Source organism: Haliaeetus albicilla, chromosome 13 (assembly GCF_947461875.1).
Source record: "Haliaeetus albicilla chromosome 13, bHalAlb1.1, whole genome shotgun sequence".
NCBI lineage: Eukaryota > Metazoa > Chordata > Aves > Accipitriformes > Accipitridae > Haliaeetus > Haliaeetus albicilla.
This window is the reverse complement of record NC_091495.1, coordinates 22,917,141-22,941,939: the sequence shown is the minus strand read 5'-3', so window position 1 is coordinate 22,941,939 and position 24,799 is coordinate 22,917,141. Positions and strand designations below refer to the sequence as shown.

The 24,799-nt window shown below is 53.3% G+C and overlaps 3 protein-coding genes across 9 annotated transcripts in view; 1 reads left to right on the top strand and 2 right to left on the bottom strand.

Annotated features, from left to right (window-relative positions):
• The window catches only part of XPO5 (exportin 5), a 31,268-nt gene extending 30,875 nt beyond the window's left edge, over positions 1 to 393 (bottom strand). For 4 of the 5 annotated variants that reach the window (XM_069800424.1, XM_069800423.1, XM_069800425.1 and 1 more), the window contains exon 1: positions 204 to 392. In XM_069800424.1, the coding sequence (XP_069656525.1) occupies positions 204 to 308 (105 nt within the window). In that variant the 5' untranslated portion in view covers positions 309 to 392. Of the gene's footprint in view, positions 1 to 203 lie in introns of all 5 variants that reach the window. The other variant, XM_069800428.1, reaches the window with a different exon arrangement.
• Positions 394 to 552: 159 nt separating this feature from the next.
• On the top strand, positions 553 to 10,668 carry POLH (DNA polymerase eta). The gene is made up of 10 exons (XM_069800429.1): positions 553 to 739; positions 841 to 975; positions 1,070 to 1,293; positions 1,723 to 1,892; positions 5,207 to 5,310; positions 6,371 to 6,490; positions 7,108 to 7,231; positions 7,902 to 7,967; positions 8,656 to 8,819; positions 9,677 to 10,668. The coding sequence occupies exons 1-10, from the start codon at positions 603 to 605 to the stop codon at positions 10,521 to 10,523; spliced, it is 2,091 nt and encodes a 696-aa protein (XP_069656530.1). The 5' UTR covers positions 553 to 602; the 3' UTR covers positions 10,524 to 10,668.
• Positions 10,669 to 12,777: 2,109 nt separating this feature from the next.
• GTPBP2 (GTP binding protein 2) lies at positions 12,778 to 24,743 on the bottom strand. 3 transcript variants are annotated; one of them, XM_069800432.1, is made up of 12 exons: positions 24,449 to 24,743; positions 21,250 to 21,276; positions 20,430 to 20,614; positions 20,016 to 20,124; positions 19,267 to 19,464; positions 18,811 to 18,985; positions 17,948 to 18,167; positions 17,369 to 17,504; positions 16,903 to 16,961; positions 15,976 to 16,147; positions 15,535 to 15,699; positions 12,778 to 15,105 (listed from the first exon to the last, which is right to left on the bottom strand). In XM_069800432.1, the coding sequence occupies exons 1-12, from the start codon at positions 24,578 to 24,580 to the stop codon at positions 14,908 to 14,910; spliced, it is 1,776 nt and encodes a 591-aa protein (XP_069656533.1). In that variant the 5' UTR covers positions 24,581 to 24,743; the 3' UTR covers positions 12,778 to 14,907. The 3 variants fall into 3 exon arrangements, with proteins under 3 accessions (XP_069656533.1, XP_069656531.1, XP_069656532.1); XM_069800430.1 differs by lacking the exon at positions 24,449 to 24,743 and adding an exon at positions 23,639 to 23,855; XM_069800431.1 differs by lacking the exons at positions 21,250 to 21,276; positions 24,449 to 24,743 and adding an exon at positions 23,639 to 23,856.
• Between the last annotated feature and the right edge of the window lie 56 nt (positions 24,744 to 24,799).

Here is a 24,799-nt window from a genome sequence, read left to right as displayed (position 1 = left end):
CTCAACGCCGCGCAGGCGCAGCCCCCGCCCCCTTCCCCCGCCCGCTGACGACTCCCAGCGCCTCGGGGGCTGCCCGGGGCCGGCCTGCCCCCGCTCTGGCCCGCCGGGCCCGAGCGGGCCCCGGGGCCGTGTGGCCGGGCCACCCGCGTGGCCGGGCCACCCGCGTGGCCGGAGCCCGGCACCTCCCCTCCCCGGCCGCGTACCTTGAGCGCCTCCAGGCGGTAGCGCTGCGTGGAGGCCGGGTCCATGATCACTGTCACCGCCTTCACCAGCTGCTCGCAGAGGCTGCTCACCTGCTCGGCCGACATGGTGATGGCGGCGGCGGCGGGCCCGCGCCACCGGCCACCTACGGGCGAGAGGAGGGGGCGGCCGGCACGCGGCGCACGCGCGACACCGCAGCGGCTCTGCGCATGTGCGGTGGGAAAGGAGCTGGCGGGGAAAGCGCATGCGCCGAGCACCGTCGCGGCGACTCCCCCCCCCGAGAACTACAACTCCCGGCGTGGCCCGCGCGGGGGACTACGGCTCCCGGGAGGCGGCGTGGCGGGGCGGGGCGCTGCACGCTGCCGGGCGGTCGGGCGGTCGGTCAGTCAGTCGGCGGTAGGATGTCGCGGGGTCGGGAGCGTGTGGTGGCCCTGGTGGACATGGACTGCTTCTTCATGCAGGTGGAGCAGCGCCTCGACCCGCAGCTGCGCGGCCGCCCCTGCGCCGTGGTGCAGTACACCGAGTGGCAGGGCGGCGGGTAAGTGCCGCCGCCGGCGGGCCGGCCGTGGCCCCTGCCCTTGCACTCCGCGCGGCGGTGCCGGGCCGTGCCCGCCCTGCACCGCCTTCCGTGTCTTGCAGGATCATCGCGGTGAGCTACGAGGCGCGCGCCTTCGGCGTGTCCCGCGGGATGTGGGCGACGGAGGCGCGGGCGCTGTGCCCCGAGCTGGCGCTGGCGCGGGTGCCCCAGGCGCGGGGCAAGGCCGACCTCACCCGGTGAGCGGGGCGGGGGATCGGGCCGGGGGTGGCGGCGGCGGCGGGGGCCGCCTTACGCGGGGCGGCGCCTGAGGCTGCGCCCGCCGCCCGGCAGGTACCGGGAGGCCAGCGCGGAGGTGATGCAGGTGCTGTCGCGCTTCGCCGCCATCGAGCGGGCCAGCATCGACGAGGCGTACCTGGACCTGACGGGCAGCGCGCGGGAGCGGCTGCGAGCCCTGCGGGGGCGCCCCCTGGCGGCCGCGCTGCTGCCCACCACCTTCGTGCAGGGGCTGCCCGACGACCCCGGCCCCGGCCCCGGCCCCCAGCCCAGCGCGAAGGGTACGCACCGACCCGGGCCCGGCCGGCCCCGCGGGGCTTCGGCCGCCGGGGTCGGCGCTTTGCATACCGCGGCGGGGCGGCTCTAACGGCTTTGCTTTGAGGCTGCACAACGCGGCGAGAAAGGAGCCCGCTGCTGCTGCCGGCCCCGGGCCCCCCGTGCTGTCCCTCTCCCGCTCCGTTGGTAACACTCCCTCTACATCAACAGAGGTAGAGGGCGGGCTGCTTTATCTCCCCCGAAGCAAGAGGTTGGGAAATGGGATCTATGTCTTCCCCAACGAATGGCTTTTAAGGTGCCCGCTTCTCGTCCTTGCTGTTGACGCGCAGTTACAGAAGCATGTGGCTGTTGGCTGGGGCTGGCCAATGCTACCGGGCCCTTTGCTGGGCTCAGCAAGAAATGCCCACGTTGATCCCCTTTGCATCCTTTTCTAGAGGAGCTGCGGCAACATGGCTTGCACGAGTGGCTGGCGTCGCTGTCTTTCGATAACCCTGATTGTCCTGACGTGCAGCTGACCATGGGTGCAGTAATTGTGGAAGAAATGAGGGTGGCTGTAGAAGCAGCCACTGGATTCAAGTGTTCAGCTGGGATTTCGCACAACAAGGTACGTCTGTAACACGTCAGCCTGATTTCTTCTGAGTAGCAGAGTCAAAATGTGCTGTAGACGCTCTCCTATGCACTCTTTCAAGTCTCCCATAGAAGGCAAGCTGACTGGGGAATGCAGCCATGTGTGAGCACACCTGCAGGGAAATTATAGGACATCTGGGAAGGAGAGGAGTTTTTTTCCCAGAGATGGGGCCTATGCAGTCAGCACTCAATTAATTTACTGCCTGGAGTACCCTAATGAGTTAGCTCACTAGGAGGAAAAGGGTTTTTAAGTCCCCCAGGAGAGTTTTCTTCAGGAAAAAATGAGAGCTTAAAGCAGGAAACCTCCACCTTGAGTTTTAGGCAACAGTGGCTGTGGCCAGAGAATGGTTTTTACTGACACAAATTCCCAGCAACTTGGAGGAAGAATAATACCAGTTTGGGGCACTGAGGTGAGTTGGGTTGCTTTTCCTCTTTCTGGTCAACCAGTCTTTACCCCTGCTGGCCATGCTCTGGGTGATGCTCAGCCAGCTGCTGAGAGCACCCGCAGGAGCACTTCATGCATGTCAGCAGCTGCAGAAACAAACGGACTTTGATGCTGCAGCTATAGAGGGTTTCCTGTTGGGTGAATGCAGGGTGGTTTGCTGAGAGCACCTAGCACTCATTTCATCCTTTGCAAAAGGAGCTTATCTGTACAGTTATGACTCTAAAAATGCAGGCTCTGACTAAAAAAAGAAAAGGCTAAAGACTAAATGGATCCCTTGGAATTTAAGGAAGATAAATTTCATTTTAGACTGCTGCAGAAACAACTGGCACTATGATCACCTGTACACAGGTGATGGAGCTAGTTCTGCTTGCCTTGAAACTAGAGCAGACTGTGAGGCAGAAATGAGCTAGCTGAGGAATATCACTGGTGTAGAAGTTTCCAGTGGGAAGGGATGTTCAATTTGCGTTTTTGCTCTCTTTAATCAAGAATAACAGAGAGGAGCCCTGCTATCCCTAGCAGCTTCTCCCAGCTTCCATTTTCTATGCCAGCATTAGTCTTTTTTTGTTCTTTTTTTACAAAGGAGTAAGGAAATTATGATGTACTGTGCTATCCCTGAAGAACTGTATATATATACCACAAGCACAATGCAGAGATTACCAGAGGCTACATGTGGCTGTGCAGAACATGCTACCATGCTTCCACAGCCAACTCACCTCTGCAGGTACAAACCTTTTCTGCAAAGAATGAAACGAGTGCTAGGTGCTCTCAGCAAACCACCCTGCATTCACCCAACAGGAAACCCTCTATAGCTGCAGCATCAAAGTCCGTTTGTTTCTGCAGCTGCTGACATGCATGAAGTGCTCCTGTGGGTGCTCTCAGCAGCTGGCTGAGCATCACCCAGAGCATGGCCAGCAGGGGTAAAGACTGGTTGACCAGAAAGAGGAAAAGCAACCCAACTCACCTCAGTGCCCCAAACTGGTATTATTCTTCCTCCAAGTTGCTGGGAATTTGTGTCAGTAAAAACCATTCTCTGGCCACAGCCACTGTTGCCTAAAACTCAAGGTGGAGGTTTCCTGCTTTAAGCTCTCATTTTTTCCTGAAGAAAACTCTCCTGGGGGACTTTTCCTCTGAGTGAGCTAACTTGTTAGAGTACACCAGGAACCCAGCTGATAAATGAGACCAAATAATTGAATGAGCTATTTGGAAGCACCTGGAGGATAACAGCATGCTTTTATCAAGAACCACTCTTGCCAAACTCTTTATGTGCCCTCTTTAACAGCATAAGTGGCCTAATGTGCAGGGGAAACTGCAGATGTGAGGTGTTGACCTTAAAGTTTCTAACACCTCACCCTGAGTTGCGTAAGTGGACCATGACAACCTCAGTCGTGTATTTTTATAGGGTATCTGGAGGGCATGCATCTAGCTGAAGACAATGCTGTTGTTTCCCATAATGATTTCGTTCAGTGAGTTGTGCTCAAGTGGGGATGTTTAGAGTAGGATCCTGGGGGGATCTGTCTTGAGGTCCACTAAGAGTCAATATTTTCACTGAAGCCTATGGAGAGGGAACAGCTGTGGGAACCCAGGTGATGCGAAGCACAGATGGGTCTCAGGGCCTGGGTTGTAAGAGTTCTGGGAGATGAAATTAGAGCTGAAAATTTGGGGCTTGGAAAAGCCCAGAAACAGTCTGAAATCACCAAGCAGTGCTTCTTATGCTCCTCACTGATGTTTTTTGTGGTTTATGGCAAAAAAGCAACCAGCAGGCTTTTGGCTAAGTCACAGTAAGTCTGGAAGTAGCCTGGAGTTATTGTGGACAAGCAGCAGGATGAGTCAGTAATATGAGTGCTCTTGTAGAAACGGCAAATGCCGTTTCAACATGTGCAAGATTAGAGAAGGTGTCAGAAAAAGTAATTATTTCTTCCCATGAAATCTTAGTGATTGGTTCAGGTTGCAGCTCTTCACTTTATGAATAGTATGGGTAGACTTGGAAGAGTCTCCAGTGAAACAAGAATAACAATAATTGTACATCTGGAAAATGACTGGATATGAAAAGTTGAAGGAAAGGTATCTTCTTTGTCTAGAAAAGAGTGAGAACGTATGTAAACCTGTAAAACAGGCTGCTAATAAAGATCATAGACAAGAGGCAGGGAAGAAATTCTGCTTAGTTATAGGATGTGTGGTAAAGCAGTGAAAGAGGAAATCGTTACACTTGTTAAAAAAAAAAAAAAAAAGCCCCAAACGCCCAGATAAAGGTATTTCAAGCTGGTCTTTGTATTCTTGATCCTGTGGTAGATTAGAGTGGGAGGGGAAGCTGTATAGCAGATAGGCTAGAGAGCATCCCTTCCAGGCTAGCAATTCTGTATTTTGTAGATTTCCTTTTGCAGCATTATGCAGCTGTGAACCTTGCAGAGAGAAGATTAACACAGTGACATTGAGAAAAAGCAAGACAAACACAGAAGATGAAGGAGCAAGACATAGTGAGAGAAATAGCCTGGGGAGGATTATGGGGATGCTCTGGAAGCTCTAGCATGCTTGCCCGATGGAAAACTAAGCCAACCAGAACAGGTGATAGACCCAGATCCCCTAAGCTGCCTGGAGCGGGAGTCCAGGCCTTTGCAGAGCTGCAAGTCTGGAAGCAGCAGTGCTTTCAGAGTACCCAGCCAGTGCATGCCAAGTCCCAGGGTGGATACTACCTGGGAGCAAGCAGTGGTGCAACCTGCATGTCCTTACTAGCAGCTATTCCAAAGGCAGCTCTTAGAGGTGATGCAGCACAAGCCATTAGGTAGAGTCACAACAAAGTCAGTGCAAAGTTTGTAATAACAGGGTTTCCACCCTATTCTGTGTTACAGACACTGGCAAAACTGGCCTGTGGGTTAAACAAGCCCAACCGCCAGACGCTAGTATCTTCGCGATTTGTCCCACAGCTCTTCAGCCACCTGCCTGTCAGCAATATGTAAGTACTGGGGACCTGCCTGCTTTTGTGCAACTTAGGGCTCAGGCTGAGCTCTTCTGTGGCAAGAGCATGTATTTGAAATGCTGGTGCTGTGCTTCCACCACTATCCAGGCTTTTATCAGGAAGAGAGCTGTTTGTCTTCGTTGTTGTGGTACTTGCTCCTGTTGGTTTGTCATCGTTGCTTGTGTGAGCAGAACTAAAGTGACTTGGGGTAGGAAGCTGTTCCTGGCCACCTCAACAGAGAGCAATTTGATGCTAATTGATAGCAGTCAGCAAAGGCTTTCAACTCCACAGTAACTGTTCATCAATGCTTGTAAAAAATGGAGAGGAAATCATGCCAGTAATCCCTCACAGCTGTGAGTGACAGTTCAGGAGGAGCATGCTTGGGAGCTGCAGTCCTGCTAGTGAAGGGACCACACTCAAAGAGCCCACTAGCATCCTGTGGGCAGCCTTTCCCTGGGTAGAGCTGTGCTGAAGATGACTGCTGGGGTGTATAGGTGTAAGCCAGGAGAAACTGTGGGAAAGGAGGCCATAGCTGTGCTCCAGTGTAAGTGACAGAGCTGTGCTCCCAGAGAGCAGATGTAGTTTGGTTTTGAGCATCCACACTACATGCAAGTACTTTTCCTGGTGTAGGGAAAAGTTACCAGCACTGCTGCTCCAGAGGAATGGATCCCTGGTCCTGCTCTCCAGACCTGCACTGCTGTTCTCTGCTTTCAGGGTCTCACTAGGGATGGAGGGGGAGTTGTGTGGAAGGGTAGGAGGAAGCAGGCAGTGTGTGAGGCATTCTTCAGAGCATGGTTTGGGACCACGTTTTGAAGATGGAGCAGAGGGAGAAGCACTGAAACTGGGCAAGCCAAGGAGAAGTTCCCACTTCAACTCTTACATGTCCTGTTATGAGCAAAAAAGCTGTTATGTACCAAGTGTTCCCTTTTTTCCTGCTAGTTCCTGACTGCTTCTAGCTGTCCTGATCTAGGGATAGCTGCTGCAAGAAGACTTGGCATAGTCTCCACATGATGCTTCATTTGTGTTTTCTCTTTCTCTTTTTCTTTCTCTGCTGTAGCCGTAACCTGGGAGGCAAACTTGGCACTGCCATCACAGATGTCCTGGGAGTAGAGTACATCGGGCAGCTGACACAGTTCAGTGAGATAGAGCTCCAGACTCACTTTGGAGACAAAACTGGGTAATAACCCACTCACCACAACTTGCCTCTTGGCAGGAACTGAGACTTCCTTTCAGTCACAGGTGGTTCTGCTGTGATTAGGAAGGTTGGAAGGTAAAACTTCAGTGACATCTTTGAGAAGCATTGGTCTGGCAGGCCCACAAACAGGTTTCCAGTCTTGCCTGCTCCCAGGCACCCTCCCCAGGATAATGTTTTGCCTGTCAGCTAGCTTCTCTGCCTTCCTCTACAGCGCCTAAGGATGGGGCCAAGCTGTGGAAGGGCTCCCTGCAAGCTGGGAAGCAGGCAGGCTTGACAGTCTCATTACAGAGAAAATTACAAGGCTGGACTGGAGCCTGAAACACCACTTCTGGGCCCAGAGCAGTGGCTAGGGTGCCGTGCAGACTGGTGAACTGCTGCCACTTCAGGAAAAGAGGCAGAGGAGTTGCGCTGACAGGCAGTTGTGGCCTGAAGGAAGTCTGCCTGTTCAGCTGTGGCTGCAACTGCAGAGCTGGGGATGAGAGGCAGAGTCACAGCTTGCACAGAGCTGAAAGCATGGCTCAGCGGAAGGCTGGCTTGCTGCCCAGTGATGCCTGCCTGTCTGTTGCTGCCTTACGTCATGATTCCTCTGTGGCTTTCAGGTCCTGGCTCTATGACTTGTGCAGAGGAATTGAAGACGAACCTGTCAAAAACCGGTACCTGCCCCAGTCCATTGGCTGCAGCAAGAACTTCCCTGGGAAGACAGCCCTGGCCACACAGAAGGAGGTGGGAGAAGCCTACATCTAGCACAAGGCTTGGTCTTTGCACTGGAGATGAGAACTCTAAAAGCTGAGACTAGCTTGCAGAACTACTGCTTTTCTGTGTCACAGTGCCCTGAAACTCAGCCTAGGGGTACAGTGGGAAGAGGTGGTTTGGGCCCCAGAAATCAGGGGTATCCCTGTTTGACAGACATGCATTGATGAACTCCTGCAAAAAGAGGTCCAACCTTATTGTAATTGTCACGAGCAAGACTGTGGGTCTGTGCTGTTAAAAGGTATTCACAGTGCCAAGCTTCAAGGGCTTGGTTGCTAGAAAGAAGGTAAATAGCCCAAAGAAAGAGGGAGGATGCACCTTACCTGTTAGCTGGGGAGTGGTTCCCACAGAGCTGTAGGGAGACACGAAGAGAGATCCAGGGCAGGGGACCCAGACTACTTGGCAAAGTCTAGTAGTAATGCTGCAGGACTTCTATGGTATCTACAATACCTTGCCTCCAGTGTATAATCCTCACCTGGGCTAATTTCTCCAGGAGTACTCCAGCCATGGGGCCTCGTGATGGTCCGCATCCATTCCAGTCTGATGTCCCTTCGGCATTCCCCAGTGTGCGGAGTGTTGCTCTGGCCTGGTGGCAGTGCTGTGAGCAGAGGCCCAACCTGTCTGTTACCACTTTTTTGTCCAGGTGCAACACTGGCTCCTGCAGCTGGCCTTGGAGCTGGAATCTAGACTGACCAAGGACAGGAGCCAGGTAAGGAGGAGAGGCATGGGGACAGCATTCTCCCTGCTGGCCTTCAGGAAGCCACGCAGCACGTTTGCACTGTGAGCTGTTTGCAGGAGGCTGAGGGTGGTGCGCGGTGGGGGAGGAAATCTGCTCGTCCTCAGATGTGTGCCTGTGTGCTGAGGTGTCCCAAACAAAAAGGCATGCAGGACCCCAGTCAGGAAGGATGGTTTTGCCCCAGAACACTGCAGGACTAAGAATGGTCCTTGTCCCATGCTTTAGGATGCAGGGACCTGAGCCCCACTGCACCTTCCTCCTGCTGTACTGCTGCTCCCTTGCAAGCCCTTTGCTGATGCAGCTCTGCCTGTGCTGTGGGCTGTAAGAGGAAGCAATACGCTCAAATCCAGATGGTAGACTGCAGGCCAAGGTGAGATTAATTGGCTAGCTTCATCCCTGTAGGGGGTGCCAAGAAAAGGTGTGCAGCTGCCTTTGAAGGAAAGCAAGGAGTAACTGCTTCCCATCCTATGTGGCACAGCTGTACAAGCACTTGCTGTCCTGTATCTCATCCCTTGGAGATCAGGCCAGGCAGGACAAGCTGCCATCATCGGGAGGTGGTAGCTGATAGTACGGGGTTCTGGGCAGCCGGATGGTCTCCTCGGCCTTTCCTGCTTTTTCCTGCAGGTGTCGCTTGAAACACAGCTACCTCTTCTCTCTGCAGAACCACCGAGTGGCCAAGCAGCTGATGGTGGTCATCCGCATGCAGGGAGACACCCGGGTGTCACGCTTTTGCGCGCTGTCCCGCTATGATGCCCAGAAAATGTGCAACGATGCCTTTACCCTCATCCAAAACTGCAACATGGCTGGGGCTCACCAGGCGGCCTGGTGAGTGTGGGAGGAGGTGGTTTGTGTCTCTGTCAGGGGTTGTTCTGCTGCAGGAGGTGCAGGATGAGCCAGGGACCTGACAGAAAGGAATGAGAATGTTATGCCAACTGGCAGGAAAAGTGATCCTCAGTGCACACACAGCAGAGCGCAGTGACCTCTGCTTGTTAGTGGTAGGACAGCTGTGAGAGCCTGGCCTCTTCCTAGCCCCACATCTGGCAAAACACTTCTGACTTCTGTACTTGGAGCTGATGCTTGCTACTGGCAGGGTGGTGTCCAGCTGGAGTGAGGCAGTCCTTGCCTGCTGGGCTGGAGAAGCTAGCTAGGCCTTGCTCCCCTCCCCTAAGGACAAAGGTGCTTTTTGGGAGGAGGCTGTTGGGGCAGGAAGGAAAACTAAGGTGTGCAGCTCCTGTATTCAACACAGCCTTCACTGCAGAGCAGGAGGAAAGGAGAAAGCAGAGGCATAGTTAAGGCAAGAAGGTCCCATTTGGCTTCGACAAGGCTGCTGCTCTCATCTTGCCTGGGAGTCTCACGGCAGCTCTGGCCTGTGGTGCACTGAAATTCCAGGCTGGCAGCTGGATGTCCCTGCTCCAGTGCCCTTTCCTTTGGGAAATGCTGTTCTGGGAAGAGGCTTTCTGCTCTGCCCAACACAGCCTGCTATGCCTGTGAGACTCTGTTCTGGAGGTAGCAATACTAACATTTTGTCAGAAGAAACATCTCTACCACCCCTTGCCAGATACCCAGAGTGCAGTTCCCCTGTCTCCTGGCTGTGAACATTTTATGTTACTTAAAGTCTTACCTCAAGAGACTTCTTGCTTCCCAGGCTGGTGTCTGAGCTGATGTTGGTCTGTCCTTTGCAGGTCTCCACCGCTCATATCTGTGCTTCTCTCGGCAAGCAAGTTCTCAGAGCCTGCTACAGGCTCTGCAGGCATTGCCACCTTCCTGACGAGTGATACCCAGCCTGATGGCACTGCCAGCCAAAACATGTCTTCTAGGAGGCCCAGGGTCAAGTTCTTTAGGAGCCCAAGCAAAGAGTTTAGGCAGAAGCCAGCTAATGCTATTGAGTCGTTCTTCCAAAAGGCAGCAGAAAGGCAGCAGTCACAGATGGTGGCAACAACCAGCCTGCCTGCCGCTACCATTGCTGAGTCACCTGTGCCCAGCTCTGCAAAGGACCAAGAGAGAGATGACATTGGACTTGCCTCGGTGCAGTGTGACCTGGAGTCCCCTATGAAACAGAGTCCTGGAGATGGGAGCCCTACTTCTCCTTACAAGATGCTTCCCTGTGAGAAGTTGCTGTCTGATGCTGTACAAACACCCTCAACTCCACCCAGCTCCAGGACCCTTCTGAAATTAGAGCCAGCTGTGGAGGGAAATGAGCAGAATTTGCCACCCTCTCCTGAGCTCACCCCACTCCCTCCTGCCTCACCGGGGGACCACCAGTGCTGTGAGAAGTGTGGCCAGCTTGTGCTGGTGTGGGAGTTCCCAGAGCACATGGACTATCACTTTGCTCTGGAGCTGCAAAGCTCCTTCCTGGAGCCCAGTGCTCCCATGGCTCCAGCAGCAGCTCCCAGCCCAAAGGCTGCAGCTTCCAGGTCTCCTGCCAAGGCAAAGAACAAGCCCAAGACTCCAGCAGGATCTAGTGCAAAACGACCCAGAGAAGGTGCGACAAGAACTTTAGATTTTTTCTTTAAGCGCTTACCTCCTTAACTCCCAGCCATACTGGGAGTTTTTAGAGAATCAGTGTTTTTAAGGAATCAGTGTTTTTAAATACAGTTAAAAGTTTTTATACTGTCTGTCAGGTTTTAATGCAGAAAAGTTTAATAAATTATCTCTACCCCAAGTCTAACAGGAACTGGAACTCCTGAATTGCATATGATGCTGGATGTACCCAGTTTAGCTGGTGGCAGCTAGCTTTTGCCTCTGCCTGCTTGGTGCTACCAGAAGCTGCATTGTACTTGCCTCCACTTCTGCCATGGCTACTTCCATAGCATCACTGCTCAGCTTTCTTTTCCTACTGTGAAAGCAGACACTGTAAGCACAGTGGCTTATCCCAGGGCATCATCAGCCAAGCCTAGGCTTGAACCCCTATCCAGTCACTTAGTATGAAGCCTTCACCTCATGGTGGTTCTCCTCTAGCTGCAGTTGCAGGCTTTACCCTTACTGTATAACTTACATATGGTAGCTTAGCCCTGTGGGTCCTCTCCACCTGGAAGACACTGATTTTTATTCTACACACCCCCCCCCCCTCAAGATTTTTGTTATAGACAGTTTGGCAATTCCCTCTGTGTAGCAGTCCATTGTGTGATGCTTATCACCAGCTCTGGAGTGCACAAGAGAGACTGCTCCTGTCTAAGAGTTGAGGAAGCTGGAGCTGCATGGGCATACTTTTTTGCTGGGCTTTTTGAAATCTCAGCACTGGTTCCTGATAATTGCTATTGACACATAAACAGTCTTCTGCTAGACTCCTCATGGCAGGGATGGGAAACATGCCAGAGTCACACAGCCCTCTGTGAAAGCTTTCCTCCATTGCAGAAAGAGTGTATAACCCCATTTTACTTCCTCCCCAGACTCTGGGTGATATTACATGCAACCTGATGACAGGTATGTATTTTGATCATGCTCTGCTGAATGACTTGTTCAGCTCTCTGGGCCACAGTTCACATCAGAGTGGCTGCCCCCATGCTCCACAAATTACAACAGAGCCAACAAAGCAGAATATCATCGAGGGGACTAGCAAGCACTAAGAGAGGGTGAGAACAGCTCCAGGGCAAGAGATGTGCTTGCCCTCAGCTGCCCAGCAAGGCTCATCTGCATGCTACACCACTAGCTGCCTGGAGCCTGCTGGCTTCTCCCAAAAGTGCTGCTGCCAATAATTTGAACTCAGCTCTTAGGGCAGGGGGAAGGAACGTGCCACGTCAAGGCAGCACTGGGTGGGGTTTGGAAACACACTTAGCAGTTTCATCAGCTGCAGGCTTCCCCTCCCTCAGCAGGGGGAGAGAGCGCCTTTCAGGCAGCAGATAATGATGCAAAGTGCAGCTGTATTTGCATGTACTGTTTCCCCTTCTTTTCTGAACTGTATCATCCTACTTGCAGCTGTTGAGCTGCTCTCCTTCCAGCAGACAGCCTGTGCTGCGAAGCTGCTATGTTACTGTCATTGGGGGTCTAACACTTGACAAAGTTGTTGAGAGATTTCAGGAAGCACAAGAAGCTCATTCTGGTGCGTGCAGCTCTGCTGGTAATCAGCAGAGGAAGGAATTACAGAGTTACTCCCATTAATGACAGTCCTCACACTGCAAAGCGACAAGTTGCCCAAAGTCCTCACGTAAAGAGAAATAGCAACGAGTCTGGCAGGGTTGCCTCATGCTCCTGTGACAGTGGCACATCTCATTTCCTAAGTGTCTGGCAGGACCAGACTCTGCAGATGCTACTACCTGACACAAAACAAGTTGAGAATAGGCAAATCCCTTCACTGACACAGGTCACCTCCACAGGGAAGCCTTTCTGCCTCTGTTTGTCCCAAGAGAACAACCTTTTCTCATGGAGAGAAGTTAGTCACAAACCCCTCAAGATCGAAGCTATTTCAAAAACAAATCACAAGTTAAGATGTGTGCCCTAGAAAGCATCCCTTTAATTAGGCTCTGAGGGAATTTGTGACTGCAAGGAAGCACTCACCACAGCTTGTTCCACCCACAACAGCCCGAAGTGCTGTGCTCAGAGTGACGTGGCTGCCTGTCACCCCAGGCTGCACACCCAGGCTTGCTCAGATAAGCCAGGAGAGCACGGTTGTAAACAGCAGTGTGCGTGCATTCCTTCCATGCCACAGGATGGTATTTATAGGTCTGAATGCAGGAAGCTTAGGAAGGGGTGAAGGGCAGCCATCTCTAACCGTGACCCAGCTCCAAGGGCAGCACGGCAAGAGCCCAGCTCCACCCTCACTTATTGTACAACTCAGCCAGCAAGCTCAATAAAACATCTTTATTCTGTACATTTATATATAGATGCTTGGGGAACAGGGACAACCCCCAGCATTAGAAAAATTCAAGACAACAAAACAGCAATTATGAAGAGCATGGCACCAAGAACAGTCATGCCACAGATGGCAGGGATAAGGTGAGACTAGCCATCAGCTACTTCAGAGGAGGTCACAGCACCCCATGCCTGCTTTGGGGCAGAAAACACCAGGGCTGCTGCAAACAGCTGGGGTACAGCCCCCCAGGCAGCTTTCTTTGTGACCCACTAGCACCAAAGGGAAGAGCCTGCTGGCAGCTGGGGCCTTTCCTTGCAGGCATGGGTGAAAGACCATGTCACTGTAACACCAGAGCACTGCCAGGATGGGAAGAAAGAGGGATTCTGCTTGAGCAGAGACCTTGAGCCAGCAATTCCTGTCATACTGCTGGGCTGATGGGAAAGAAGCAGAGTTTTCACCTGGGTCAGTGCTCCCCCCAAGGAACAGGTCACTCCCATCACTACTGAGCTGCCTCTGAATCCCTCCATGTATACTACCATTCCACCGGCTTCCACACACCTCAGCATGCTCTTTGCAGGGTGCAGCTGCCACCTCCCCATCTGTTAGAGCCCAGCCCAGTGGAGAGCGCTGCTTTGCGACATCTACAGATCAGCATGGGCTGCTCAGCCCCACAGGCACTGCCTGTGCCAGCAGCCCAGAAGCAGAACTTGCTCTCAGGATGGTAGAAGGGCTGTTGGGGTGTCCAAGTGCCATCACAGGCTCTCGCCATTCCCTTCAGTCAGGGCTGGCAGGCCACCATGCCATGTGACAGGGCTGGCTGAAGGCCTGTTGCTCACAGCTGACACATTTGGTCTAACAGTCAACAAGAAAATCAAAAGCCTATGTACAGCTATACAGCCCCTGCTGCACCCTCCAAGCTACGAGTGGCCCAGAGTAACAGTCACACAGGGGAGCTGCACAACAGCGAGTGGGGGACAAATGTGCTCCACTCTTGTGCACAGAGTCCTTGCTGGCAGCACCAACTTTCCTCTGACAACAAACCCCAGTGGCAAGGGAAAGAAAAGAAGTCTTTCTTGAGGAGAAACAGAAATCAAATCACACTACTGTCAAATCACATCTAAACAATAGAAGTCACCTGGTTCTGTGTTAGTAACACAGCCTGTCCTCCTCACACATTAAGGCAAGCATATGAGGAGTAAGCTGGGCCAGGCCCTGGAATAGCCACACCAGGTAGCCCACTGCAAACCACTGCTGCAGACATGCAGGTGACACCTGCAGCTGAACATCCACAGAAACAACCTGCACGTGCCAGCACAGGCCCAGGCCCCACTCTGCTCCACAGAATGGCCTCCTGCCCAGCTGCTGCAAGGAACAGATGCAAATGCCAACTCTGCCTTGCCTTCACACCATTACATCGGGAAGCTGTGCCACTCGGAGCAGCCACAGCTTCCCGGGAGTCGGAAAGCGGGATGCTGAAGGTGTGTACATGTGAGTGGGGAACAGGACACTTGTCCAACAGTAAGACACTCAGATTGGAGTAATGCAAAACCAACACACAAATGGACACACAGCAGATTAAAGCTAACCAAGATTAAAACGGTTAAAAAGTGTCCTGAATGTGTTTTGAGAAGTTCAACCAAGTCCTTGCTGTGGGTAGCAGGGCCTCTTCCATCCCCTGCCCAGAGGGATGTGCTGCAGGATGACTCGAGAGGACTGTTATCAACCTAGTGCTCAGAGAGCAGAAATGGGACCAGATCTTGTGTGAGGGATGGAAAAACATCCCTTCACTGCTAGTCTTCAAGGGTTCTCCTCCTCCCAACCAGTAATTTTCTAACAGTAAACAAAGCCAGAACTTGCCTGCCCAGGTCTGCAGGTGCCTCTGATCTATTCTGAAGGAGGACAGGGTAACAAAAGCTGCAGGCAATGTGGAGAACATGCTTAACTTGCCCCATGTACGGCACTGAATGCGAGAAGCTCTCCGAGGCTCCATCTCACAGTGCGGAGGAGGGACACCCATGCTAGAATGGGACAGCAGCAGCTCCAGGCATCACTCAGAGAGCCACAGAAGCTTCCATCCTTTTCCCCAGGTGGTGGTGAGTGGAGATCTCTCTGACTTAGTGGTAGTCAGAAGCTCAGCTGTCCAGGCCCCAGGGACTCCTCCAGGCCGTTTTCTTTGGTGATGATGGCTTGGAGGTCAGTGACATGCCCAATGCCTTTGGTGACTCCTTCACGGAAAAGCAGCTTGGCTCCGATCTTCAAGTATTCAGGATGCTTGATGAACCTGAAACAGACGACTGCCTTCTCTCCTGTCCGCAGCTTGTCCTGAAAAGAAAAAGGGGAGAGCTTAGACCCAGCTACCATACCAATGCATGCCCGAGAGGTGCATGTGGATGCTAAGAAGTTGAGGCAAATGAGCAGGTTGCCTCCCTCAGACTGCATGGCTTGAGCCCTTCCCATTATTGTATGCATAAGGCGAGACAGGAAGACACAGGCTCTGGAGAATGGAGAGTTCACCTCCCTTCACAGTCTTGCTGTAGTCCATCACGCAGCTTGTTTCGTGAGGAGGGAATTCTTTAACATGTTGGGAGGAAAAGCAACCAAATGGGCAGGATAAAGGGATGGAGTGTGCTCCTAGGAAGGCACTCAGCTACTCAAGATACCAGTAGGCCCTAGCTTTACCAGAGGACATGGTGGAATCCCAGCAAACCCCACAGGGAGGTCCATCTTCCTCCCCTTCCCTCCCATGCCTACCTTTCCATGGATCTTCTCTACAATAGCAGTCTGTCGCACATTCCCCACGTGCACCGTCACCTGAAAGCCCTTCCGGAAAGTCGTGGCATGGAACAACAGCACGATCTCGGCTTCAAATACTGAGCAGATGGTGGGGTTCATTTCTGGGCTCACCATGACCATGCCCTGCACAACAACCCAAAGCTCAGACCAGTTAGGGCCAGTCCCCTTGCTTCTGAACAGCCACCAAAATCACAAACACATCTCCACTCTCCGACTGGGCTTGCATCCCATTCTCAGCCTTGTAGTCATCCTACTTCATAGCCTGGCCGTCTTCTCCCCTTCCAGCAAGTTGCCTGTAAACATCCCTACTTCATTCCCACCCTACCAATGGGGGATCTCCAGGGAAGCCTCAGTCCTGCTCACTGGACCAGTGATCAACCTGGCAACAGCAGGACTCACCTTGCGCAGCAGGGAGCGGTCGAAGGGTCCGAGGGCCAGCGTGGCTGCCTGCCCAGCCCGCAGTACGCGGCAGGCAGAGCGGTTGCGTTGGATACTGCACACTTTCAGCCGGAGGAACTTCCCGTCATCAGTGGGACCGACCACCAGGTTTTCCCCTTCTCGGCAGATCCCACTGCCCAGGGCAGAAGAGCAGGACAGAGTTCATCAGGAGAGAACAAAGAAATTTCACCCTCCAAGATCAACCTAAACAAACTCCCCAAGGCCAAGGACGTGAGTGTCCTTGGACTCCTACCCAGGACCAACTAACAGGGAGGCAAAGCTGGTAGGAACAGGGATTTCCTACAGTAGGAGTGAAAGCCACACTATCACCCCTAAAAGAATACCAGGTACAGACAGGGGCCATTCTGTCCCCAGTGCTCTGCCACACTGCATTGTTTCTGCTGGAGAGACTGCAGTTGACACCCATTCTGCGTGGATGCACTGGTAGCCAAACTGTTCTGATCACTCCCGAACACTGAGGGACAGCTGCCTTCTCATGGGGTCGCATGCAGTTAACCACTGCTGGGATCAGAGGACTTGTCCTCTACATTTCCTCTCTCTGCTTAAGGAAGGAAGAAAGCAACACCTTGAGATCATGGCTAACCTCTGCCACCTCTGGGTCCCAGCATGCCTTCCTTCAGCATGCTACAGCTCACATTCCTAATCTGGCAACTTTAAAGCAGACTGTCTGCTTGCCACCACATGATCAATAGTCTGCTCATGGCACCTCCCAACACCCTCTGGGGCTTTACCCTCACTTGGTGCAGTCATCTGGCAGCAGACAGGACTGAGCCTTGCACTGCTTCCACTTCCGCAGTGGGTGACTCTAACTTTGTGGGAAGTCCAGCAACCATTCACACCCACACTTGTCTGCCTGGCCTCACTTACCTCGACAGAGTTCCTCCCACAACAGTCCCCACCTCTGGCACAGTATAAATTTCATCAACCTGCAGCAAAGCAACAAGAACAAGCTGCTCAGACAGCTGTGAAATAGCACTCCAGAATGAGGCCAAGGAGCCTGACCCTTGTGCAGAGGGAGGTGAGCTCTCTGCTGGTCATCAGACACCATCTCAGAGCTTTCACCAGTTCCCACTACCTTCCCGTTAGAGGAACCTCTGCCTTTTAAGTGGCAACCAGAGAAACAATCTTATCCCCGAGATGGGCATCCCTTGGTTAGGACAGAGCCCAGCCTAACAGGCTTTTTTAAAGGACTGAGTCCTTTCTTTACTTTCACGTCTCCTAATAGTCCAGGAGTTCACCACATCTCTCCCCATGGTGTCCAGATCCCCCAGATTTTGTCATGTCACAGCAATGAGTGCAGTACCAGAACTGGAAACAAACTATCCTTACGCACCTGAAACTCTGTGAGTTGCTGCATTAGTTCTTCCTGCTCTTTACTGTTGGTCAGTGGAGGGAGGATATTAAGGAAGACTTTCAAGAGATCCAGGTTCTCCCCAGAAACACTAGACAGTGTGAAGATTGGGGTGATGCTGTCAGACACAAACAGAAAGGAATAAGCAGAAGGCCAGAGCGCAGCTGCAGAAGGTGGCTGGGATTTTGAATCTACCGAGTCCAGCAAGAGGACAGGGACCACAGCGATAAATGGCTAGAGCAGGAGGGCACATGGGCTAGGTACAACTCTGTGATAACCCCTGCCTCAATGGTTGGTCGAGGCACCAATCCCCTGCCAACCCACACTTTTGTTATGGAGGAGTAACTCCAGTGCAGCCTCGGGCACCTTCTACTCTCAGAGCCCAGAAAAAGGCCTGGGAGGTGAAAATGCCTTCTTGGAGAATGCAAAGGTAGGAAACTCAATGAGGAGCCAAGATGTTCAAGATGTGGTCACCTCCCCTGTGGTTGCCCTTCCCCAGCTCCGCACAGCAGCCCAGTCTGAATTGCCTGCTCCCAGCAGAAGAAAGGAAAGGTCCCTTACTTGGGAGACTGTGCAAACTGCTGTGCTGCTGTAACAGCATCATCATCTGAGTTCACAAGCAGGGGGAGCTTGTTGCAGCCTGGCTGCTTCAGGATTCGCTCCAGCTGCTTCACTGTCCGTTCCACAGTGGCTTTCGAACACAAGTCAACTTTGCTGATGACAATGAAGAAGGGGACCTTGAGGGCCATGGCCAAGCCCAAATGCTCTCGTGTTGTTCCTGCTGCAGGAGACAAATGAGAGTGTAGGTGCAGTAGCAGTCATCACTGTTGCTTGTTTATGTGACAGCTATGTCTCCTGGCTCTTCCACAGGCCCACTCTAGAGATTTCACCCTAACTACTTAGTTCATCACGCAACGAAAAGTCAAAATAATTCTTTTAAACGAAACCAAACATCAGTCCAGAAAAATAAAAACCGTCAAGAGTTTCTGTGACTGATCTGTTTGCTTCAGAAAGATACAGTAGTTTTCATTCTTGGGCTAGAGTTTGCCAGAAAACAGCCACAAAAATGTCAAGGAAAGATGTGGGAGAACTCCAGCTGCCTTTTTACAAGGCTTCAGGATTCAGCACCCCTAAGAATATGTCGAAGGTTTTTTTGTTGGGTTTTTTTTTTTTTCTGACAAACAGAGCCTCAAATTCCAAACAAAGCCTCTCTGTCCAGGGTACAGTTTAATGCAGTCCACAGCTGGTTAAGAGCATCCCAGCTCTGCTCCCCTCCCAGGCACTGCCTTACAAGAAATCAGTGGAGGCTTCCAGACTAATACTTTTTTCTGACAACCATTCCCAGCTAACAATGACCCACTTCCCCCATTCTCCATTTCTCTTCACACACTGCTGTCAATCCATGCAGGCAGAGCAACACTCACCAATGCCAGTATTGGCACTAACCACCAGCATAGCAAAGTCCGGGCAGTAGCTGGTGAGGCCAAAGATGGTTGTTTTCAGATACTTGTGGTGGCCAGCCAGGTCAATGAAAGTGATCATTTTGGAAGAACTCTCACAGATCTCTTCTGCTGTTCGGGAGTCACTGTAGTTTACCACCTGAGGAACATAAGGACTTGGTGAGAGAAGGAGCCCCAGCAGGCAAGTGAAGAAAACCCAGTTCTTATCTATCCACTTTGACCTCAGAATTAATGAGGAGAGATCATTCACCATGGGTACAAAAAACGACATCTGTTGCAAACGGACAAGCAGCACTTGGGTTCGGCTAAAGGGACACAGAGCTGTGCCCCCTCTCTTCCCTCATGCCCCACTCACGGTCTTAACAGGAGGGTAGTTCTATTCTCCCCCAGCTTTCTGAGTACAGCAGCCCACTCTCTCACCTCTCCTTTGCTGTTGAAGCCGAGGATCTCAAAGCTGATGCTTGACGTTCTTCCTGACTGGATTTCATGGAGGTGCCGGAAGAGGTTGAGGCGTGCTCTGCCCCGCCCGTTGTCCAGCTCTCCTTGCGTTAGGACACCCAACAGGGTTGACTTCCCTGAGTCCACATTCCCCAGCACAGCTACTCGCAGGTCTAAGAACTACAGGAAGAACAACAGAGAAATTATGAAATTTAACCACTGCTGTGCTGGGTGTGCACTGAACACTACATGGCAGTGGAGGCGTGCCTCAGAGAGCTTCCCTCCATGATGGATACTCTGTGGTGTAATCTTGCTCAGATTCTGCTCTTGCTTCCAGCAAACCACTGTCTAGGAGTTGCGACACACTCTCTAGAGTTGTGATGTGACACATCAGGCTTTGATATAACAAAAAGGATCATTTGCTCCAGCAGGAACTCTAAATCCTTCCTTGTTTGCACACTGGCCTGCATCAGAACTGTTGCCATAGAATTGAAATAATTTCTCACTTCTGATCCAGGCGATCTCCTCTACTGCTATCTGCCTCAACCACAATCTTGGAGATGAAAAGCATTATCATCAAGCCTCCCTCTGGCAGCTCTTTAAAGCATCTGCTATGGGCCAATCTATGACAAAGTGCCTTTAGGGTTTGGGCACCCATCCCAAAAAGGAGCTGCTTGTATGAAGCCTCTAAGTCTCCACCAGGAGAGAACGGCCAAGTTGCAGATCCCTACCTGCTGGTTGTCAGGCACCTTTCGGACAAGCACCTCCGTTATCTTCCTTGGAACATCACTGTCGTAATCGACCTCCCTCTCCCGCAGCACCGTAATGTCAGCCCCAACCCTGCCATAAACATGAAAAGGAAGAGTGAGATACACTTGTACTCAGCAGCTCTTGCGCCTCTAGAATCACAGCTGGCAAAGTGAATGGGATGAAAGCTGGGGATAGCAGGGAAGGGAGCCTCAAGCTTCCAGCCAAAAGCCCTATAACTGCCTTTGTATTTCCAGAGCCTCATGATGAGGGAATTTCAGTCATACAGGTGCTTTTTAGAATGGAGCCACCGGCTCCTCAGGGGACTCCTGGGGCCGAGCCTCTCTACTGGAGGCTGTTTAGGCCTGCGGGTCCTGCAGATGAAAGGGAACACGTACTTCTCTGCCATACGGCGCAGTGTCTTGAGCGAGGCACGCATCTCCTCCTCTGAGAGGCCCACAAGCAGCCCATTGTCCTCCACGCCGATCTGATAGACAGCCTCACCTCGGCCTTCCTGTAGTCGCCACTTCATCTGTGTCACCAGGTGCTCAAAGCGATATTGCGAGGGATTCACTAGCTTCAGCTGTTTAACAGAGGGGCTAGTTATAGTCACAGCCTGGATGCAGAGGAAATCCCATTGCCTAAGCCAGCAACTCCCTAACCCAACACCATGAAGCAATGCCGCCAACTCTGACCCACCTCTAGAAAACACAGCCCATGTTAGTGTCTGCATAGAAGCCATAGGACAGGTGAGAAAGGGTTTCACAAAGGTGCATACATATGGTAGAAGAACTTTCCTGCATCTTGCCAAAGGGATCTGTACCCTGCCTGCTGTGGGGGTAAAGACCACACTGTGAGACCTATTTCTGACACAGGAACCAAGTAAGTGCAAATGGCAGAACAGCCACAAGAAAGTGACAAATTATTATCAGGGACACCTGCAACTCTGTCTCAAAAGGAAGATTTCAGGAAAAACACAGTGGGTCTTATCTCTTAAAACAGATTCCTAAAAATGAGTACTGAGATCAAATTCTTCCAGCTCCACATACCGGGTATTGCTAGGCACAGAGACACAGAAGATGACTGATAGTTCCTTAGTATAGCGTCTACTTTTCTGTCCCTTCCTTGTACATGGTCCTCATATGCTGTCTTTGGTGAATTTACAGCAAAATAACCCTCTGGGAGGAAGACCTCCTTCTGCAACCTCAAAAGGCTCACCTTGTACTCGATGTTCCCATCTTCTGCCTGGTCAGAGAATAAAACAAGACAGAAAGGTTAGATGCTGTGCCAGCAGGGACTTCTATAGGCACCAGCTGCCCAGATACTCTGCAGCTTGTGCTGATGGCTTCAGAGAGAGGGAAAGTGGCAGAAATATACTGTGTTAGGTCACAGCCTCTTTTGCCATTCATTCCTACACAACTGGAACTTACTTTAGGTTTGTTTCTGCTGTTAGCATCCCACATGATGAAAACCAGAGGACAAAACTAGAGAGGGACACAGGGGATAATACTGTTTTGGGGGGACTTTTTTTAACTGCCAGTAAAGAATAGGTCCAGTCTAACAGTCACAGAGAGAGAGTTCCAGTTTCAAAAAGGCACAGGCCAGCAGATGATCAAAAGTCTCCCCTCTCACCCATCCATGACCCACAATGCCACCCACAGCACCTCACTCCCACCCTATCCACCAGCTTCCATCCACTGAATGAGCACAGAAACAGGGGACGGGGAACAAAAGTCGCTGCCTCCTCTCCTGCACACTGATACCCTCCCTCCCTCAGTTAGTTTTTCATTGACTCCACGACTTCCACATCCTTGCATATCTTCTCTCTGCAAGAGAGAAGGACTACAGACATAAAGCAGCAAGCTAATGGCTTCTTTGCAGTAAAGCAGGCTGGTCACTGGCCTGGCAGTTCTGGAGAACCAGAGCTGATTGGGACTGTCTGTACACAACCTGCTCAGAAGAACTTTTCCGGGAAGGGCAGGAGCCTGACTGGGTTGTCACAGAAAGGCCTGGGTACTCATCAAGCTCACTACAAACACAACAGGCTCCAGCTTTCCAAAGAGAACGTACAGCCAATATTGAAGTAATTTTTCCACTGATTTGGTCTAAGGACCACTGAGAAAGGGCTGGAGCCTGCAGGAAGCCAAGTACTCTGGCAGACTAAATGGGGCTGCCAACACTAAGCAACTCCTTTTCTCTGGACACTTATTTGCATGTCAGGAGAGGCAATAGCCCTCTCCTTGCCTTCTAGCTCAGCTCCTAAACACAGCAGTGCTTATGGTGGCAAAAGGCCAACAGAAGGAAGTTCTGAATTGTCAGCTCAGCTCTCGGGCAGCAGAGCTATACAGTGAGAAAAGGGTACTTGCAGAAGGTTTTCCTCTCTTACCATCTATCAACTTTCCAGCTCCAAGAAAAACACATTCACATACTGCGCTGTCACCTAAATAAGGGGGTGGGTCTCTTTCAAGGCAGCTGAGACTAGAAAAGCAACAAGCCTAGACTTGCTGGGCCACATACTGCACAGGGTAGCCAGGGACAGGAAGCTGTGCTGAAACCACAGGGGGCTGTCCAGCCTTCAGCTAAAAGGAACAAAAACTAAACTGCAGCTGCAGGGGACAATCCTGCCCGTGGAGAAGATCTAACAGTAGCAAAGCGCTGTTTTCCCTTCTTGTCAAGAGTCACAGCCCTGCGTTGGGGAGGAATTGCTCCCTCCCAGTGCAGGCTCTTACATATTTTACAGAAAGCTCAGTGAGTGAGGCCAAACAATCGACTCCAGGGCAATATAATGCTCCCCACAGTGGCAGTCCTATTAGTGCGGTGCCAACTGCCTGAACTAACCAACACACCCACTTACTAGCAATGCCATTTTTTCCTGCTGCAAGAGCCAAGTGCCTCACATTCTGTCAGTACTGTCTGCATCTCCACGTAAGACAGTTGCCGAATTAGCTGGGAAGGGAGTCACTAGAACCTGCTGAGCAATGCCTATGAGTTTGGCAGCTGGAAAGGGACCTAGATGCACCAGATCGGCTCTGGGAGGGATGTGAACATGGTGCTCAGGACTACAAGTTGAGCAAAGCTTTATTTCCGAAGCTATTTAGCTCCCAGACGGTAAAGCACCCACAGACGGACATCATGCAGCGAGATACTACCAATGGACAGGGTTTGGTGGACCACGCAGGGAGCTCGCTGGCACTGGGGGCACAAGCACTGTGTGCTGCCACGTCAAACCCCGGAGAAGAGACAGGGGCAGGAGGGCAGACCGCTCTCGGGGCCGGGCCTGCAGGACCGCCCGCAAGGCTGCTAGCCCAACCCCGGCACGACCCTGCACCAACACCGCCGGGACCCTCGGCCGAACCTCTCCAGAAACTGCCTCCAGCCTGACCCGCGACCAAACGTGCCAGGGTCCGGGGCTGCCGCGGGGCGGCAAGCCCGCGTCGCACGGAGCCGCTCGGGGGGACGCCATCCCGCCGCCTCCTTCAGCCCCCGGGGCCCTGCCCGGCCCTGACAGGAGCGGCGCGGGCCCCCGCGGCGCCAGGCCCGGGCCGGGGGACGCCTCCTCCGCGGCTGACGGTACGCGGCGGCCGCTGGCCCGGCCGGCGGAACTCACCTCGGGCGGCAGGTACGGCGGGTTGTTGGCCTTCCCCCCCCGGCTCCGCCCGTTCTTCTTCTTCGCCTTCGAGCTGCCGCCGCCGGGCGCGGTTCCCCCGCGCCCGCGCAACGGCCCGCCCGCCCCGCCGCCCGCCGGCCGGCAGCAGCCCCCGAACAGCTCCGACACCCGTGAGTCCATGGCGGCCGGCGCGGCCCCGCCGCCCCGGTGCGGCGCCCGCTCCCCGTCCGGGCTCCCCGCCCCAGTCCCGCCGCCCCGGCCCCGGCGTCAGCAACCGCCGCGCGGCGCCACGGGAAACTGAGTCCCGCCCGCCTACGGCTCCCGGCGCGGCCCGCCCCTCAGAACTACAACTCCCGGCAAGCCCCGCAGCGCGCCCCGCTCGCTCCTTTATGGGCTCCCTCCGCGGGGGCAGATGGGAGTTGGAGTCCGAGGGAGGGAGCGCCGCCTGGCGGCCGCGGCGCACAATGAGCGGGGTGCCGCCGCTCCCCCGACCCTGCCCTCCGGGATGTGCCGGTGCCTGCGGGTTTCCCCTTTGGCAGTTCACAGGCTTTGTGGCGGTGCAGAGCCCCAAATCCCCTGCTCAGTGACAGCGAACCGTCAGCATCCGTTCTGACCGGCGTCGGGGAGCTGGAACTTTTTTGAAGGCGTTTGGCATTGGAGGTACCTCGTAACTCCACACCGGCAGCAGTCCCGTACAGAGCTATCCCACGGGACGCCTTAAGCTCCTGCCGAGGAGGCGCGGGGGGGGGGGGGGGGGGAGAACACACACGACAGCAGAAGACCCTCCTGCCGCGCGCCGCATCCGCTCACCGAGTGTTCCGCCAGCCTCCGATACCACCGCATCCCCTGGGGAGGCCGACGCTTGACTATTGTAAAACTTTCACACTCTTTGGCGCTTTTAACAGACAGCCAAGGTTTCTGTAAAGTAACCTCACCCGCCATCAACGCCGGGGAGCGACTCCTCCCGCCACCCACCGGCAGCGACCGCCCTCCCCTCGCCGTGTTTTGGAGGCAGCACCCAATGGGGCTGCGGCCACGTTGTTTCCAAACACGGCAGCTCCCACTCGCTGCACGCTCCCCGCCTCCGCCTCCCAGCTGCGGGAGGAGGAGAGCCCGCCGCGGGGAAGGGAGTTCCTCTACAAGGGACGGGAGCCAATAGGG

Bases quoted from the DNA above. Each gene is read 5' to 3' on its own strand.
- POLH (XM_069800429.1), top strand. From the start codon at position 603: ATGTCGCGGGGTCGGGAGCGTGTGGTGGCCCTGGTGGACATGGACTGC. The intron at 6,491-7,107 runs GTAATAACCCAC...TGTGGCTTTCAG, and splicing joins CACTTTGGAGACAAAACTGG to GTCCTGGCTCTATGACTTGT. The intron at 7,968-8,655 runs GTAAGGAGGAGA...TTCTCTCTGCAG, and splicing joins TGACCAAGGACAGGAGCCAG to AACCACCGAGTGGCCAAGCA.
- GTPBP2 (XM_069800430.1), bottom strand. From the start codon at position 23,818: ATGGACTCACGGGTGTCGGAGCTGTTCGGGGGCTGCTGCCGGCCGGCG. The intron at 20,615-21,249 runs GTGAGCCTTTTG...TCTGTTAAACAG, and splicing joins ATGGGAACATCGAGTACAAG to CTGAAGCTAGTGAATCCCTC. The intron at 15,700-15,975 runs GTGAGTCCTGCT...GTTGTTGTGCAG, and splicing joins ACCGCTCCCTGCTGCGCAAG to GGCATGGTCATGGTGAGCCC.